The sequence below is a fragment of the Acanthopagrus latus genome, chromosome 21 (assembly GCF_904848185.1).
Source record: "Acanthopagrus latus isolate v.2019 chromosome 21, fAcaLat1.1, whole genome shotgun sequence".
NCBI lineage: Eukaryota > Metazoa > Chordata > Actinopteri > Spariformes > Sparidae > Acanthopagrus > Acanthopagrus latus.
The window spans coordinates 7,472,027-7,484,514 of record NC_051059.1 but is presented as its reverse complement, the minus strand read 5'-3'; the positions used below and the strand labels follow the sequence as shown (position 1 = coordinate 7,484,514).

The 12,488-nt window shown below is 41.0% G+C and overlaps 1 protein-coding gene across 12 annotated transcripts in view; it reads left to right on the top strand.

The window, feature by feature from the left end:
• Positions 1 to 12,488, top strand: part of LOC119011064 (SH3-containing GRB2-like protein 3-interacting protein 1) — a 69,396-nt gene that overhangs the window by 46,087 nt on the left and 10,821 nt on the right. For 10 of the 12 annotated variants that reach the window (XM_037083867.1, XM_037083868.1, XM_037083860.1 and 7 more), the window contains 11 exons: positions 7,146 to 7,206; positions 7,679 to 7,724; positions 8,321 to 8,377; positions 8,736 to 8,793; positions 9,978 to 10,153; positions 10,305 to 10,316; positions 10,885 to 10,896; positions 11,573 to 11,597; positions 12,029 to 12,092; positions 12,222 to 12,292; positions 12,398 to 12,469. In XM_037083867.1, coding sequence (XP_036939762.1) covers positions 7,146 to 7,206; positions 7,679 to 7,724; positions 8,321 to 8,377; positions 8,736 to 8,793; positions 9,978 to 10,153; positions 10,305 to 10,316; positions 10,885 to 10,896; positions 11,573 to 11,597; positions 12,029 to 12,092; positions 12,222 to 12,292; positions 12,398 to 12,469 — 654 coding nt within the window. The remainder of the gene's footprint in view (positions 1 to 7,145; positions 7,207 to 7,678; positions 7,725 to 8,320; positions 8,378 to 8,735; positions 8,794 to 9,977; positions 10,154 to 10,304; positions 10,317 to 10,884; positions 10,897 to 11,572; positions 11,598 to 12,028; positions 12,093 to 12,221; positions 12,293 to 12,397; positions 12,470 to 12,488) is intronic. The other 2 variants (XM_037083871.1, XM_037083872.1) reach the window with 2 other exon arrangements.

Sequence of the window (12,488 nt, the reverse complement as noted above, 5' to 3'; positions counted from 1 at the left end):
TACGTATGTTTATGTCAGATGTCATGTTTGCCTAATGCATAACCCCTTCAAATGAAATGCACATAGGAGCACACATCACCAGCTTGAAGTATATTTTCAGTCTTAGTGTTACGAAAAAGTGATCTGCCATTTGAGTATAACTCTGGTGTATGTCTTTTTCTTTCGTTCTTTAGCTACTCGTTTTGAGACAACTTGTAAACTTAACTCACTGCTGAAGGAAGACGAACCTGCAGAGCTGACAAAGAGGGTGTCAGTGGCCTCCCAAAAATATGGGGATGATTCAGATGGCTCAACCGATACTGAGACTCAGTCATTGCAAGTTAAGGTGATGTGAATTTACTTTTAGCTCCTGTGTATTGACCATATTTCCCAGTAGTAATGTAAAAAGAATGTGTAAGGGGTTGGCACTACCTTGTAATAGGCATTACATCTAGCTAGAAAAGAAAATCTGTAAAGATTACTGATTCTTGATGTTGATTCTGTTGTACAGTATGGCTGCTCAACTCCAGCAACAACCAGGTTTTGTCTTTTGGTTTTCTATCTGATGATTCTTTTTTTTTTCTCTTGACACCCAGAGGTCAAAGGTTCCCACAAGGACAGACCCCGCAGACGAGTTTCTTAAGCAATACGGTCAATCACAGCCTTCTCCAGATAATCATAACAATCCGAGGAAGACTGGAGTTGAATTAAAGCAGGAGATCAAGGACCTAAAAGCAGAGAATGCTAAATTGAAGGAGATGGTTCTTCTAGCTATCATTATATCAATAATTGACCCATTAGACAACTACTACACTTAACTAATTTTTTGTTTTTGATATACTATGTCTAGATGTGCCAGGACTCCTACAGAGCATGAGGAATATAATTGATTCGGTTGCATCTCCTGAGAGATCCAGGTTGGAGCTTAACACAACACCGCTGGCCCTCCCAGGTTCTCCGCAGTCCGGGTCCAGTTCTCCATCTGCCACTTCACTGCTGTCCATGCCCAGATCTACGCTGTCCAGTTCCAAGTCTGCATCTGTCACTCCATCACTGACTGTCTCCCAGTCTTCTAAGGTAATTGTTTTATAAAGTATAAATAAATATAGCACATAAAATAGACCTTTTAATGATTATGGCAGATCTAATGTGCTTTTATGTCTAAAATCTGTTGGGCTGAACAAATCATACATTTTCTAACTTTAAATGCTTACGTTGTGTCCTTGTCTAAACAGGTTGAGATCCATCCTGGGACCGGAGTCATGGTTGAGAGACTGGCATGGGCCTATGCCCTCAATGCAAATTCGGCCTCAGTATTTGTAAGACATCTGCTCACCGCAGTCTTCCCGGTAGAAGTACTGCTGGTGAGCAATCTTCGGGGGAACAAACGAGGCAGAGGAGATGCTCGTCTACCACTGGACAAAAATAAATTGGATGCCATTTACAGTACGTTTTCAGCTTTTAATGGTCATTTATTTGTCATTTTGTCACACCTCAGATTCAATAGGTGTTTCCCCAATAGTCTGCTTTTGTGTGTTTCCTGATTTTAGCCCACTGTACTAAGGTTTTACATTCTTGTTTTTTGTTTGTTTGTTTTTGTTGATATGTAGGTGCAACTCTTGAGAGGTGGCCAGGGACCCAGCTCTCCAGCATTGGAAGCACGATCAACGCCAAGATTACCGAGCTCCGGTCAAAAAGTAAAAATGTTGCTGTGTCCACAGCTCTCCATTAAACTGTTTTGTTTGCTGTAAGAGTTACACAAGTGTATCACATAGGCCTTGGCCTAGCAAATACTGGTAATGACTACTGTCTGCTGGAAGCATGTATGGCACCATACTACGCACTACTTAGTGCTTGTTTATTGTGAGATATGCAGTGTGCAGGAAAAAAAATCGCCGTACTTGTAATCCATACTGTAGATGTGCTGGTACATTACATGAATGAAGCATGAAGCAAACAGTAGGCAGTACTAGCATTTGCTCAGAGATTTTTGCCAATGTTCAAACTTACCTCTATTCAAGTTAGGGTTGAGTGTGAAAAACGCCCGTGGTTGTTGCAGATGTTCTCTGTCTCTGGGGCGCAGCTCTGAATGACAGCCAGCACCGTCATTTGACGTCACTGGCGGCGGAACAACAGATTTTGCAGCTGCGCACCAGAGACACAGAGAACATCCTCAACAATTACAGATGTTTTTCACATTATATTGCTAACTCGGATAGATAGAAGTAAAATTGAAAATCTGCAAAATTTCCCTTTAAGCCCTGTTTCTCCTTTCTTTGAATGTGAAGAGGCAAATCAGTTAGATGTGTACACGTGTTTGTAATAACAACAATTAGTTAATGGTGACACTGTTCCCATATTAGAGAGGGAGTAGAATAAGCATGTGCTCTTCATGTCTTTATGCAGGCATGACACGTGTTTGAAAATATCTAAACAAATTGTGATTCATATTCCCATCTTGCTACTAGTTCATTCAAAGGATATCTTTGAAAACACGATCTTTTCTAAGATTAGAGTTTACTGCTGTCGGCACTGTAATCCCAGCAATGTTCCACTGTTAATAAAGACCACTGACTTGAAAGTTTGCAGCCATGTTTTCAATGTAACATATCTATACAGACTGCATTTATATCGCTATATGGTGAAATTAGTTGATCTGTGTGATGACCAGGCAAACCATGTCTTGCCACTTTTAAACTTGTTTGATCTAAGACAGTATCAGTATGGGAACAAATGACATTATGTCATTTTAATATGTGATTCATATGTTTTTGATTATATAAACTTGTATGAAATGTCATAAATTAATACATAAAAAGCATATATTTGTTATACTGTAATGGTAATTTGCATTGCCAGACATATAAGAATCTTGTAAAAAAAAACATAAACAAGCATAGTTTACACAACATTAACATACAAAAAACCTATATATGACTGTATATATTCATATATAAAAAGTATATGTTTTTATACTGATACGGTAATTTTAATGGACTGACATACAACAGTCTTATGAAAAACATATAAAGAAAGCATAGTTTACCTTTAAATTAAATGCACTTTACACACAAAAATCATATATATAATATAATAGTTTTATATAAAAAAGCACATGTCTTTATAACTGAGACATGTAATTAAAAAGTACAAACATTATATTGCACATATATGGAAAGCATAATTTGCCATGCGCATTCCTTATAAACAATATATGTAATGTTTACTTGATTCATATATAATTCTTATAATTATGTTGTATGAGAAAAATGCAAAAGTGGCCACTTTCATGAGTAAATCATAGTATGAGACATATAAGTCTTATAAGACATACAATACATATAAAACATAAACATTTACTATTAGAGGCTATGGGAATTCTCATAAGTTTTTACTATTTCTTTTCCATATGGGAACTTAAACGCATTTTTCGGTTGCTGTCATCTATGAGTGATGCTGATCCGGTGATCTTGAATTACGGTTAATCGGTTATGGGTGGTTTTAAAATGTAGTTATACGGGGCTGTTGGGTTTGGTATTGGATTAGGCTTCAGGTGCCTTGGCGGAGGTATGCGCTCTACTAAAAGCCATTCTAGTTTCAAATTTATATGGATTTTAAAAGTTGCTGATCTCACGTGTCGGACTTTTGAGAGAAAGGTTGTAAAAAAGAAGAAAAAAAGAACAACTGGTATACCAACATTTTTTGTGTTTGTTTCAAGCATGAGAACATGCTTGAAAGTGTGATGATGGTGCTTTAGTAAAGAACAAAGGTGGATGAAGTTACACGTTCTTACTTCAAGTAGAAGTACAGATACTTGTGTTTAAAAAGCCTAAAAGTAGAAGTACTGATCAAACTGTTTTACTCAAGTAAAAGTAATAAAGTAGGGGCTCTGAAATGTGCTCAAGTATAAAAGTAAAAGGTATCCTTCTGAAGGACACTTCTGTGCAACTGAACCTCACATCACACTGATGTAATCCAAAGGCTATTAAACTTAAAGGTAGAATCTGTAGGATTTGTCTGAGCTGTTCGTTAACACACCTGAAAGATAGTTGATTGTTGAGTGTCATTCCCAGCACGTCAGATACTGACATTTTGGGTTGGTAAAGTGTCCCGAGCACAGCCACAAGCTGAGAAACTAAGAAAAGAGGTGCGAGACACTAAAACACCTTTTCTCCCCATACCAGTCTTCCGTTTCCTGTCTTGTTACATCTTTTTATGGTTTTTTTTTACATCGGCTCGCTAGGTGTGCCGTGCCCGATATGCACTGATTGGTCGAAATCAGTCTTGTGATGTTGGGAAGGAGGTGTGCACTGATGCAAAAAAAAAAAAAGATAATTACTTACTTACTGAAGTAACGAGCCTTTTTAGAGGAGTAGAAAGTACAGATATCTATGTTGAAATGTAGGCCAGAGTCAAAGTAAAAAGATGTCAGCAAAATAAATACTCAAGTAAAGTGCAGATCCCTCTTGTTTCCGTTGATTAGCATTCAGAAGAAGGGCCAAACCTAACTATATTTACAGCTGATATCATTAATTACAATGATCCCTCTGTTTAATGAGTGAGACAGGTGCTCACCTCAGGCAAACTTTGTAAATGGGTTACAAAAGCAAAAGCAAATGTAATGCTGTTGTATTACAGCTATTATCATACTGTACAGCAGGTTTGTTACATATTAACATCCAGATTGATTCTCTGTTTTTGACTCCAAATCACACAAGACACACACAGGTTAGGACTGGTCAGAAGGCCCCGCTGTTCAGAGCTGTCTCCGCTGATGAAGAGCCATGATGCAGGAATAATCTGTGCTATTGAGCAGCCCGGCTAGCTACTAATACATCACAGGCCCTGACATGTCCTACAGTACCCAGAGAGTTTCCACCAGTGGAGTGCAGTGCCCTCACATTTATAGCGTTCATTAGTCTGATTATCAGGATTTCAACAAGAGTGGGACGGTGTTTTGATTTCACAGTCGGCTTGATTTTCAAAAAACTATTTAAAAATAAAAACGCCGCTAAAAACGAAACAAAACAAAAAAGGCCGCCAATTAGCAACAAGCCATCAACGACGCAACATGTCATTTTGGGGCACGCGGCAGCGCCACGTTGCTGTTTAAAACGCAGCCTTACAGAAGGAGACGGCAAACAAAGAACACAAACTGAGCTGCCTCTGAAAAGCACGAAATGTTCATCCACCCAACTGTCCATCACATGTGTCCCTGTCGCTCTTGTGCGGATGTGAGAATCAACTGTGCTCTCTTGTCTTCTGAAACACTGTTATGTAAACCTGTCAGTCGTCTATTTTCAGTGGGGGGGAAACATGTTTCACAACACAGCCAATGCAAAAAAAAAAGAGAAAAACATGAAAAATTGTTTTATTTTATTCTATCTGTGGACTGAGCTGTTGGTAACTTTCTGAAATGTCTTGTGATTTGTGAGTTTGTCTGACTGACTTTCTTTCATCAGCGGTATCCTGCCATGTTGTGCAAAAGCAAGAGGATCATACATTCGATTATATGTCTGTATATTGGGTGATGGCTTTTCCTTGTCTGTTGTCTGTAAACGACAAACCAACACTGAGTTTTGAAAAAGAAAAATTTGTGAATAGTCAGTATTTTGTCAAACAAAACACTTTATCTAGTGAAATATGCTAACAGTAGTGCTAAATGGTGAATATGGGCTTGCTGACATGCTAAACCAGTAGTTTTGTGACCTCACAAACCTGATTAGTCCTTCACAATGATCGAGGAAACAACGAGTAAAAAAGAATCGGACTGACTTTTAGTGAAATGCTGTTGTTTATTTTTCCTACGTAATATTCGTTTAAATTCACAAGTGCAGGTACTTACATCATGGGCTTCGTCTATTTACATAAAACTCACCAGTGTTTCCTTCTGAAGTTAATGTGTAGTTGTCATATCTCCTCTCTGTCCTGTTTTGCTTTTACAAACACAAACTAGCTGCAGCCTTCGACTCACCCATGGACTAGATAGTTAGATGATTGATGAGAAGTCTGCTCCTTATTGATGTAATTACAGTTGTTAAGTTTTCATTTTTTCACACAACTTATCATCGTTCAGTCCAATCCATCACAGTTCATGGGAGCCCAAAATGATACCTCCATGCTCCGTATTCTGTGTGATGATCAGTTTGCAAGGCCAGAAATTTAACCATCAAATGAAACGGAAGTCGAGCAAATTCTGGGAAGCTGTAACAACATGACCCCACAGCCCAAAGGCCTGAAAACCTCCATCTCCTCCAGTCCAAAGCTCCCGTGCTAGCGGCGCGAACACCAACGCCAACCTAAGGCCTGCCGGCTGGATAGCTAACTGAGCTAATTAGCTAATGGCAGCTACAGTTAGCAGCTGTTGAAGTCACAAGTCAATCTGTTGACATGCTGCCCCCTCTAACCCCAGATCTTGCATTTTGTCCCTTTTAAAATGACTAAAACAATGACCAACATTTTCTGAAGGTTTAATGTTCGAGATTTTGAGCTTTGCTTTTATTCACTGTACCTGGTGTATTCATCGTAAAGGATGTTGTAGATCCGTCTTACGTGCTGCCAGTCAGTGACACCACAATCAATAAAAATGAAAACACAGTTAAACTCATCACATCATTAGACTCACTTATTCAGAAACCTTTAGGCGTCACACACATTGAAGTGTTCGGGGGGGTTTTTTGTTGTTGTTGTTGTTGTTGATTTTCCTAGTCGTCCTGATTCGAGCGCTGCCAGTCGACAGCGCCGCAGGGGGTCTTTGCATCCCGTTTGGCTGGCGGGCTGCTGTAGTAGATCGCTCCCTCGAATCTCGCTAATGAAGTGGCCGCATTGATCAACCTTTGCTCGTGTTTTCTCTCTGTTTCATATAGTCAGGGAGAGGACACTTGGGGGGGATTGCGCTGATTCATTTTAAGCGGAGGCTCTCTCCAGATGGCAGGATGTTTTTGCCCTGAATCAATACATTCATTTATATTTACCTGTTGGTGTGACTGTATTTCCTGTGTATCCACAAGCACAGGTGCATCCTCGTCAGCCTGCTACTACTCTGTCTTATTTGCCTTTAAGTGCATTTTTAATGACAAGACAGTTAACGTTATATTAGGCTCTAAAACGTGAAATTAATTCTTCATGATGTTGTTCTCCCTCCCTCATCTCTCTCTCTGGACCAGGACTGAAAAATCGAACAAGGAAAGCCCTGGGCTTACGAAAGAAAGACAAGGATACAGAAACGTGAGTATGCTCAGGTGTACAGTCGTTACACAGTTAACGGGCAACAACCATCCACCTCTGAATATAGCCTCACAATTCTTCACAGGGCTGCGTATTAATCCTCATTACTGTTATGGCGCTGACCAAATTGTGTTCGAGAAACTGTGAAGTTCTAAAAGTTAACATTGAATGTTTGGTCAGACATATTATCTTTTTTCTCATTCATTCTCTGACGAGATCTTTCCTGATTTCAATCATAATTGGTAGCACTTCATATTATCTTGCCAGTTTAAGACTATTTCCCAAAATTTGACCTATTTTGTTAAATGAAAAATGTTTTGTAGGCATTTAATCTGACAAAGCAAGATTGGAAAAAAACCAAAACTCGGATCTTGAACGTCACGAGTGGTTAATAATTTTGAGCAATAATTAGCCCTGCTTTTTATTTTGTCGTGTAATGTGATTTTTTCCTCTTCCTTGTTATTTCAAACAGGAGCTCACCTGACAAAGAAGGAAGTGGAAGCGGAAAGAAAGGAAGTGTATGTACATATTACATCTCTCAAAAAAACGCGTTACCCCCTTTGTTCTTTACAACTTGGATCCTATTCTTTGTAGTTTTCGCCATCATTTCCAGCTCATTATAATAACAAGCCAACAGTTCATCTAAACCAGGATGTCAGGAGGTTAAAACAAAACTGAATGCCACTGTAATGTCGACTATAATCCCTAATTGCGCAAGACCATGTAACAAATGAAGGTCAGAGTGTAAATTGTAATTTTACAAATGACAGGTTGCCTGCTAATTTTACTGTTTGCCTTTGGTTCTTCTTTCAAGTTAGGGTAACATGGGTTTTTAAAAAAAAAAAAACTGTTGGGTCCTCTGATCACTTTTTTTTTTTTTCCTTTTTCAATTTCGGTGTGTGCAACATTACGTAAAAGAATAACGACCAAGACTACGAAATTAAAACCCAAACTGTAAATTACTGGACTGTCATTTAGAATATATGTTTTTTCAATTCATCATTTATTTATGCAAATTGATCATTTTAGCTGACAATTTGAAATCACCTACACTTGCAATCTGCTGTAAGAAGTCATACTTTAATTATTCTGTCCTTCTCCATTTTCCTGCCAGAAAAAGTCCAATGGAGCGCCGAATGGTTTCTACGGGGAGATTGACTGGGACAGATATGTAAATATGCCTTTTTTTTTTCTTTTTTTTTTAACTTCACTCTACTCCTCCCATGATGATTCTGACCAAACAGCAACCTTTCCACTTTGGTGTGAAATACTTTGCTGTGGCAATCAGTGTCATGTAAATGCTAGGTTTAAAATTACACAGTGAATGCTCTGAAATCGGGCTGCATATTCTATGAGTCAGCAGCAGCTTCAGCCAGGAAGCTGACCGTCTCGGGCAAGCCATCTGTGAAATCTGATCCACATTTATATGCAGAGCTGCTTACGGGGAAGATGAAGTTTAGCGATGCCTCTGTTACAGCGTGTGATGGGCTGGAAAATGACTGTCGCCTTTCTCTTCTCTCTTTTCACAGGCGTCTCCCGACGTGGATGAGGAGGGCTTTAGTCTCCGGCCCGGGGACGAGGGCGATGATATCCTTTCGCCGAAGAGCGGAGGTTGTAGCAGCGGCAGCAGTATTGGGACTCTTCTCCTGTAAAACTATTGACCTGTTTGGCTGAGTGACTCATTGGATGAGTGCTCTTCAGCATTAACTAGGCCAGATCGATAGTCCCTCCCTCTCTTGCCACATCACATGTGTACGTCCCTGCAGCGGGAAAAAATAAATAAATGAAATAACAGAAAATAGCAGCGAGGGGCAGCAAGACAGAGCTACATTACACCCAGACTGGATTTACAGTTGACATTGAGCCACAGTGCTCATTAGCAACTGACCCCTAGTTCACTGGCATTTTAAGTTTTTCCCTCTCGCTGGTGTCAGCAGCTGTATGTGCGGGATGGATTTATAGAGAGCTGGTACGATGGAGACTTCCCTCGAGCGGGATGATTTAGCTGACACAGAGCAGGAGTGTCAGTTACAGCAGGTGTAATATTTTTTAACTGGGACACAGAGCAGACAGCTCACTCCTCTGCTGCAGTCAAGGGCGGAAGACGTACACAGATGTTAAAGACCTACAAAGACTCGTCATTGAAATGTCTGAAAACCGCTACAACTTTTTGATGGATTTTAGTTTGCTTCAGAACGTGTTTCGTTTGGTTGCCCGTTGCTGCTTCTGGTGAAGGATGGAGACTAAACTTTACATGAGTAAAACTAATGACCTCTTCTGTCATTGTGTTGTCAACCATCAGAAAGATTACCAGCAGTGGTCGTTGTTCAGTGGCTTGTTTACCACCAGTGAATTTACGTGATCATATTTGTTTAATTGTGTCACTTGGAGAAGTGTATTTTCGCCCCAGACAGTCAGATTACTTTACTGCCCGTTAGCAGTAAACTACCGAGTGTGTCCGCCTGTTTAAATTCAGTCAGCTCTCAGTGAACTCAGCACTCACCAGAAACTCTGGTTCTCTCTCTTAATCACGATCAAAACGTTCGATCAGAGCGAGTATGAACAGCTGGCAAACAACTAAACAAAGTGGTATTAAGTCATTTTATAATGTTTATTTTTCGCTGTTGTGCTTGTAACAATTTAGACGTGATGATAAAGGCTTCAGGAGTCAGGTCAGTTTTGAGTTTAACTAAATCTAAATAAATACTCGGACTGATTAAGCCTCAACTTTTCGCATCATCTGCTGTACTTTGTCCTTGACGCGTGTCCACCAGCTTCCAAGGGAAAGCAGTTTTTCTCCTCCAGCGACTCCGAGGACGACGAGGACAACAAGAAGAAGTTCAAAATTAAGATCAAGCCGCTGGTGTCGGACAGCGCCAAGTGTGTCCCCCCATCTATGGACGAGCTGAAGGCCTCGGTGGGAGGCTTGGCACTCTCACCGTCTCTGGTGAGTGCTGCTGATCAGCAGTCTTGTTCTCCTTCGCTGTACTGGAGGGCACAAATCACACGTACGCTATACTGCTGAACTCGCTCTGTCTCTGTCTCACACCCTGTCTGTGTTCGTCTTTCCTTCTCAATTATGTGCCGTCATCCCGCAGAAGAGAAGTCCGGTAAGCCTGGAGTTCATTCTTCACATCTGCCTCATCGCAGTTGCATGGCATGAAACCACTTGGAATTCACTTCCTGTGCTAGTCCACTTAATAAATGGCCTTTAGGGCTTCACCTTCTTTTCTTTCTCCATGAGTTTCTGTCTCACCCTCAGTGTCAGTGTCCCTTCTAGACCTTAAAAGACCTCACTTCTTTGTGTTGACTTTTTTTTTTCCTTCTGTTAAGCTTACAGCTTTACTTGAACCTGTCTGGCAAAGCGCCTGTGTTACATAATGCGCGGTGAACATAGCACACACACAGAGCTGCACACCTATTGGTTCGGCCTCAGTGGAGTTTACACACTGACCTGCCACATCCGGTGTGCCGCTCTGTGCGTGGTGGTGGGAGGTGATGCTGCCATTGTTGTCCTCATAAGCTCAAGGGTGTTGTGGCTCATGGTGCGTTATTATGGCTTTGCGGTGCAAGTAAAGAGGGTGCGGTGTGTGCAGTTTTTAGTTGGTGTCCATTTGACTGATTTGTCACTCACTCTCTGACCCAGGTCTGTTCTCTCTTCCTTTTTGCTGGTCTCAGAGACGCAGCCCGGTGAGTTTCTTACACCATCTGCTGGCTGTTTTCAAAGCCGGCAGCCCGAAACACAGCTTTCTAATCTCTGCTGCCTGACACATTGTTTCATACGGCAGTGCACAAAAGTTAAAGGGATGCACAGCAAATGAAAACAATTGTTCTGCGTCGATTGTGATTAATGATTATGCCTCAAAATATTGATTTTCTAAAAACAGGTAAATCCTTTCTCAGAAATAATATGACTCAGGAAATCATGCAAGGGGGCTCTGTGTAACGTGGAACGCTCTGTGGAAGTCGTTGGCGAACGTTGCTCTCTGTTCGCGGGGCAGAAAGAGGCGCTGAGACGAGGCGCTTGAGAACGTGCGCAAAGTCACATTCTTTGAGCAGAAAATCCGATCTGAGCCCTTCACAAAGAAATCCACAATCCAGCAGCTACTTAAACAAATCGTCCGCAGGCTCAGAACGGCAACAGAGATAGACGGGGGAAGCCTCATTTTTTCGTGACACGTTACAGTCCACTCACACTGATACATGTCAACTGCTAAAACCTTGTTACATAGAGCCCCTTTTGAAGAAGTTAAAACATCTGAGATTTTCGTGAGTTTCCACTTCATCTGACTGCTTTGTAACTTTCCCAAAACATTGTCTGTATCCTCATTTTGTTTTTGTTTTGTTTGGGTTCTGTCTTTTACAGGGGCAGATAAAAAGGAATTTGTCCTGTAAGTACATGTGTTTTTGAAACAGATGTTTTAAGCGCAGCCTCTATTCTGCTACACAGTGGTGCTTTGACCGAACATGCTCACAGTGACGATGCTGCCATGCTGATGGTTAGCGAGTGAAACGTTTACCACGCTCACCATCTTAGTTCAGTGCATTATTTCATTAGCGCTAAAGCACATTTGAGGCTGTTGGGAATGTTGTAAGTTCTGCAGATATTTCATAAAACAAAGCTTTGGATAAACTAAAATTTGGACTTGATGTGTTAGCTCTTGATGAAAAACAAAGGGATCACCAAAGTGACAGTAATTCATCCTGAGGGGTGCATGAATGTCTGAAAGACACGTTGTTGCTATTAATCCAGTAGTTTGTTATATACTTTAGGTTTCGAAACCAAATGTTGAGTTTTTCTTTCTTTCTTTGTTTCTCACAGGTGAAGAAATTGCTAGACCCAGACGCTCCACCCCTACGCCGACCCCCGCCCCTGACACGCCAAGGTCTGTCATTCCTACAGCAATAATACCTTCCAGCTTGCCTTCCAGCTTGCATCTTTTTGGTTGCTTCTAGATGAAAAGTGTTGCAGCGGGGATTAAGAAGATTTGATTGTAGTGTTTCTCCTCTTGCAGTGACAGGCTCATGCAGAACGTTCCTGCCTTTTTTGGGCCGCCTTCAGAGACCAAATATGCCAGATACGACGGTCTGTCCCCTCTTGATAGGGCATCCCATTAATTGTTGCAAAGTGTCCCGTGCAGCAGGTGCAGGAGACTGTGGTGACATTTATTGTTTCTTTGTCAATACACAGTTGTCCCAACAGAAGTGTGGGACTCGAGACCACGGTCAGATTCACCACTGAGCAGAAGTTTCCCAACAGGAGGTGCGTTCTCCTCTCTTTA